General features: G+C 32.1%; 1 protein-coding gene across 1 annotated transcript in view; it reads left to right on the top strand.

The window, feature by feature from the left end:
- Positions 1–6,119, top strand: part of LOC106470451 (SWR1 complex bromodomain subunit bdf1-like) — a 27,508-nt gene that overhangs the window by 12,217 nt on the left and 9,172 nt on the right. The window contains exons 3-4 of the mRNA XM_022399052.1: positions 1,559–1,650; positions 5,059–5,185. Coding sequence (XP_022254760.1) covers positions 1,559–1,650; positions 5,059–5,185 — 219 coding nt within the window. The remainder of the gene's footprint in view (positions 1–1,558; positions 1,651–5,058; positions 5,186–6,119) is intronic.

Here is a 6,119-nt window from a genome sequence, read left to right as displayed (position 1 = left end):
ATATAAACTGCATTCAGATAACCTTGAATCAGCTGTGTTCCATGAATGCTGCAAGTTGTTTGGCATACGAAAGACCAGAACAACGCCACTTCACCCACAGTCTGATGGGATGGCAGAAAAGTACAACTGGACACTGGGACAGTAATTGGCAAAGTTTTGTAATAGCTGCCAAGATGACTGGGATGTCTTACTTCCTCCACAGTTGATGGCCTATAGGACAGCAGAGCATGAAGCCACTGGATACACTCCAGCAAAGTTGATGTTTGGTCGGGAACTTCGGTTGCTAGTGGATCTGTTAACAGGACAGCCATCTTATGAAGAGTTATGTGTCAGAATTCATGAAAGTGTTATCGGAAAGGATGGATAATATTCACCATCAAGTGCATTCAAACTTGAAAACGTCTGCTGATTCAAGGAAGTTATCTTATGATAAGAAATCTACTGAAGTCAGGAGACAAGGTATGGTTATATAATCCCAGAAAGACCAAAGGGAAGTCTCCTAAGTTGCCAGCTCTATGGGAAGGCCCATATGACTTAGTGGATCGTTTCTCAGACATGACTTTCCGAATAAAATGTGGTCGGTGAGGTAAGCCAAGGTGGTACATGCCAACAGGCTTTGGCGTTATCACGGTCTCAGTTGGAACAAATTGAACAATGGAACAAAAGACACCTCTGAAGACGTGTTACCTGGAAAGGCCACTGTCGAAGAAGAAACTCTACTCGGTTTAGTGAAGGGAAACAGTGAAGCCCTTGATGAAGTTACTACTACTGATGTGACTATTACTGATAATAGGACATATCCTGATGGAGCAGATGAACCCCACGTGAAGCAGAAGCCAACGAGACAGAGACCAGTACGAAAGAAGATACGTCTCGTAAAATTAAGAGACTTTGTTGAATTTTAGTTTTGTGTTTGTAAATTCTGTACATTTAATTAAGTTATTGTTAATTATTTATTGGTTTAATATAAGTGGCTATTGATCGAGACGAACAATACTAAGGAAGGGGCAGTGGTACGACAGCGGGGGTCATGTGATGCTGGTAACACGTGATGAGTTTCTAGAAGATTCATGAAGAGACATTACAATATGTTACCCTACTGTTGGTGAAGGGTTAGAATCTAATTAACATTACATCATAGGCTGGCACAATTTACTTTGATATGTGTAGGGAGAGAAATTCATTACAGATTTATGGTGTGTAGTGGCATGAGGTAATTGCTTTTTGTTGTGCTGAGAGGTGAGTAAACATCTCTGAATTGAACAATTTATGATTTATTTTTGAAACAGTTATAAATGTTTGTATAAAAATTTAGGTAGAAGAATATAAATTAATTATTTTTGAGGGATTAACATGTTTCACTAATCATAAACTACAAGTTAGTTTTGAGACAAAACTTTGATCTGCTACAGAAAGTCTTTATGAGATGAGATTTGAGCAATGACTTTTTGCTAACAGATCTAAAAATCATTTATAAATATACTTAGAAAAAGGTGCAAATCAACCACTGAACCTAAGTTAACCTTCTAGATAATCTTTTCTGGTGAATTTTTTATAGTTTTGTGGGAAGTAAAAAGTAAGCCTGAATCATGGCCATTCCTCTGTCCAGTTGATGAGGCTGATGCTCCAGGATACTATAGTATTGTACAGGTAATAAAAACTGTTTCATGTTCACTTAGGACTTTTTTTTAGCTATTTATTTTAAATATTCTTATTACTATAGTAGAAGAGAAACAGCTATGTATATGATGAATTCAAGAAAGTTTCAGCATTGTAATTGTACATAAGGAACGTGACTTATTGCAAGTTTTTTAAATTTATTATTATAATGATCACTGTGTTTCAGGGATAATCTAATAATTACCACTAAAACTAAGACAAAAAAACTAATATTAAATCAAATGTTTATAGCAGAAAATTGGCTAGAGAAGAAACTTTCCAATTATATTAGGCATTTGACTAAACAAACTGAAAGTAAACTTAATCATATGCTAATAAGGTTAATGTTAACATTGATGAGGAGCTGACTTTTAAAAGATCTTGCACTCATGAACATCACAGAGTTATGTGTAGAATTTCGTCCTCATAAATTAAGTGTCTAGCTGTCATTTTTATAAGGCCTTAATGGTAATCTTAGATCATTTTACAACTTTAACTCTTAGTTATTGGAACTTCATATAATTAGTATTTCAGATTCATTTTTGCTGCTGCTGAATATTTATATTCTTTAAAGATATTTTAGGCAGAGTCTTTTACAGATACAATCAAAATCCTGTTTTTATACATATCTAATTTGAAATCTATAATAAGCTGACTAAGGGGAATATACTGTAATAAAAAACTCTAACTACTACAATTATCCAAATTTAGTGTTTTACTTAGACTTAAGTTTGAGAACTTAAAATGAAAATGTTGTATGCAACATTTTTCCAGGATTCCTATGACATCTAGCAATAATAAAATTACACTTATAAAAACTTGTATAAAAAGTAATTGTTAAACAGAATCAGTTAAATCTGCAGAGAGAAACCTTGACAGATTTATAATCCTTTGTTTCTAAAAAACAGTCCAAGCAAGCTGATGACTCTCATTTGTGTTAGGTATATTATTCAGATCCAAGCAAGCTGATGACCCTCATTTGTGTTAGGTATATTGTTCAGATCCAAGCAAGCTGATGACCCTCATTTGTGTTAGGTATATTGTTCAGATCCAAGCAAGCTGATGACCCTCATTTGTGTTAGGTAAATCTGAACAATATACCTAACACAAATGAGGGTCATCAGCTTGCTTGGATCTGAACAATATACCTAACACAAATGAGGGTCATCAGCTTGCTTGGATCTGAACAATATACCTAACACAAATGAGGGTCATCAGCTTGCTTGGATCTGAACAATAGTGATGAAATTTTACAGAGGTGAGACAAGGAGAGCTATATATTACATTAAAAGAACACATGGATGCCAACCCTCACACATTTTTGGAAAAAGAAAAAATATATTGGTTGAGGATGAACATAAAAGATACTCAGCTAAATGTTAGCATATCAACAAGATTACTTCAAAAAGAAAATAATAATTAATATCTAACCTATGTAAAAGCCAGTGTGTGTCGCATAACATCACACTTGATGTCTTGAAATAGGAAGAGTCACTGAAAGCCAAAATGCATTTATCCAGATAGAATGTTTCAATTACTGTCTGTCCATTATGATTTTAGTGACAGGGGTGCAAAAGGGGGAGGGATGTCATGAAACCTTATAAGTGTTGCGAGTGTTGGTATAATAAGCCTAAAGTAAAGATGTAATGTGGATCAACTAGCCCAGAGCCAACTGCTTAAAATTTATCATGAAAGTAAAAATATCCAATCGGTTTTAAACTTTTAATTGGCTCACAAAGGAATTTACCGACATTTGACTGCCTCAACTGCACTTTTCTGCCTCTTTGTTTGGTCAAGCTTGATTTTGCAAAATTTATTTATTTCAGTTAGCTATGAAATGTGAGGTTAGGGTATACTATGAGGTGGGGGTGGTAGTACTTGCTCCATCATTTTTGACAGGCTATACGTTAGTTTTTAATAAAAAGATAACCAGATCAGTCTTTGTAATAGACAGATTGAGATATACCTGGTTTTTAAGAGTTTTATTTTTCATTTTTTTTCCTGTTGTATGATATTGCTATTGTATGTTAAACAAAGAGTTGCAATTTATATTGTAATGTTTTCATAATGATGCTATTAATATGTGAATTAGCCACAGCTGATATTGCTGGGAGAAGTTATCTGAGCTAGAAGAAGTTTTCAATTAAGCTGTGGTTGTTAGTAGAACAGTCTAGCTAGGAAGGAAAGGCCTTAGCAGTAGTTATGTAAATTTTGTTCACTTGTTTAACTTCTCATGTATATGAGAAGCCCAATAATTAATACAGGACAGTTTAGCACCATCATGCTGTCATTTTGCACCCAGGCCCATTTCTATTTGGAATATTAGAATATTTATTAGATAGAAAGCCTGGAGGCACAGGTTGGATAGATTATGTGTACTTATGAATGTGTTTAGATAAACAGGACGAAGTGTACTTTTCTGTTTTACTTCCAAAAGTTTTTTGATAATGAACAATATTCCATAATATTGTTCCATCCACTAAAGATGTTTTCTACCTATACATTAAAGATGGACGACTATACATCATGAAAGCTACTGTAATCAATCCATCTAAATCACAAAAGTTGTTAAACTAGCCAGCATTTTAATCATTATATTCAACAACAATTCAACAACAAATCTTACTTTTAGATTAACGGTACTGACATGAGTACCAATTATCTTTACACTTTTAGAGTAATGATGTTATCATTTCAAGTAAAACATTATAAAACTTCTTACTTCAAAGTTATATGACATTTTTTATTTCTTTGGACAACTATGCTAAATTTCTTCAAAACATGATACACCATTGCTTATAAACTATGACACTACAACACATTAGAATGTCATATATTATATCATTATGTGAAGTACATTACAACTTATATTTTGAAAAATGTAATATAATGCATAATAATTTGTACATGTATATCAAGACACTAAGATTTATGTCTTGTAGAATTTATACAATATATACAGAATGTGAATATATATATATATACTAATACATTACCAGCATTATATGTAAAACTACAAGCACTAATAACTGATTCTGAGTTAAGACAGCTAGGAAATGCTTTTTGTCTCATTTGTTTCTAACTTTTAACTTCAAAAATTTTTAAAACTATTTTATAGCCATAAACAGGGTTACAGAAAAAAACATTGGTTAGTATTATCAAAATTTGTTAAATTAATAGCCATATTTGCCAGTAGGTGTGCAGTATATATACATATAATGGACTTGTATCTATCTGTGGAATATTTGAAGTTCTAGTTGTATTTCAAAACAATACTTGCTCTTTTTTATACTTATTTATCAGTATAATATTTCCATTTTTGGTGTTTACTTATGAAGATTGTTTCTATAGAATTATACTACTATCTAAATTAATACTAAGGCATGATTTTAAACCTAGGATCCCATTGATCTAATGACAATCGAAAGAAAAATTGACTGCAGAGAGTATACAAACAGAGAAGAGTTTCTTAAAGATTTTAAAAAAATGGTGGACAACTGTCAACAATACAATGGGAATAGAAGTGGTAAGAGAAACGTTTTTGTAGTTGTTTAAAACAAGTGTTAATAAATAAGAAATCACACTGTTCTACATGATATCTGATAAAAATTATTTTTATGGTACTTGCATGTCATATTCTCATAAGTTAAGATGTTGATTGAAACATAAAAACAATAATTATCACAAAAGTAATAACAATTAATATCCAACAAAAAGATGCTCAAGTACTCTTGAATTGAAATTTATGTGTGAAATCTTTTCTGTTTTGATAAATATCCACTTGGAAATATTTGGTGTCAAGCAAATGTTTGGGGTACCATATTTTGTAACAGTATATTCTTAGTGTTTGTGCTTTTATATATTGGAAAACAAATTATTGTTTCAAGAAAAACTTATCTATTTTTCCATCTTTCTTCACTGTCTGTACATTTTCAAGTTCATTGAATAAAGCCCAATTAGGCTTATATGCAGAGATGAAGGTTTTCTGTGTAGATTTTGAACTTAGTTAGAGTTTCTTTTATATATGGTTCTTGTTTATTGACAGCTTTGTTAAGAATTTGGAAATGTTCCATTTGAATAGCTGAATTAAATTGTTCTTGTAAATAACAGTAGATAAGAGATATGTTGCTCAGCCTTTGTGATATATGTTCCAAATACCACCTTTTATAATTATCAGGTGGTGCTTCCACTATATCAGACTTCCACAAATCTGACAACTAGGTAAACAGATAATGAATGGAGAATTCATTTTGGATTTTGAATTTGACTTTGAATGTGAAAAAACTTTTAAATCTTAAATGATTTTAAAACACTTTATGGTGATAATTCGGGATAATTTATGGTGATAATTTAGGATGATTTATAGTGATAATTCTCAAGATATCACAGGCCTCCTAGTTTGTTAATTTCCGGTATAAATTCTTTCCGAGGAACTTCAGTGATACAAGTCCCTTCTTGAT

Source organism: Limulus polyphemus, unplaced genomic scaffold (assembly GCF_000517525.1).
Source record: "Limulus polyphemus unplaced genomic scaffold, Limulus_polyphemus-2.1.2 Scaffold4013, whole genome shotgun sequence".
Taxonomy (NCBI): Eukaryota; Metazoa; Arthropoda; class Merostomata; order Xiphosura; family Limulidae; genus Limulus; species Limulus polyphemus.
The sequence above is the reverse complement of the archived record's forward strand: the minus strand, read 5'-3'. Positions and strand labels throughout refer to the sequence as shown.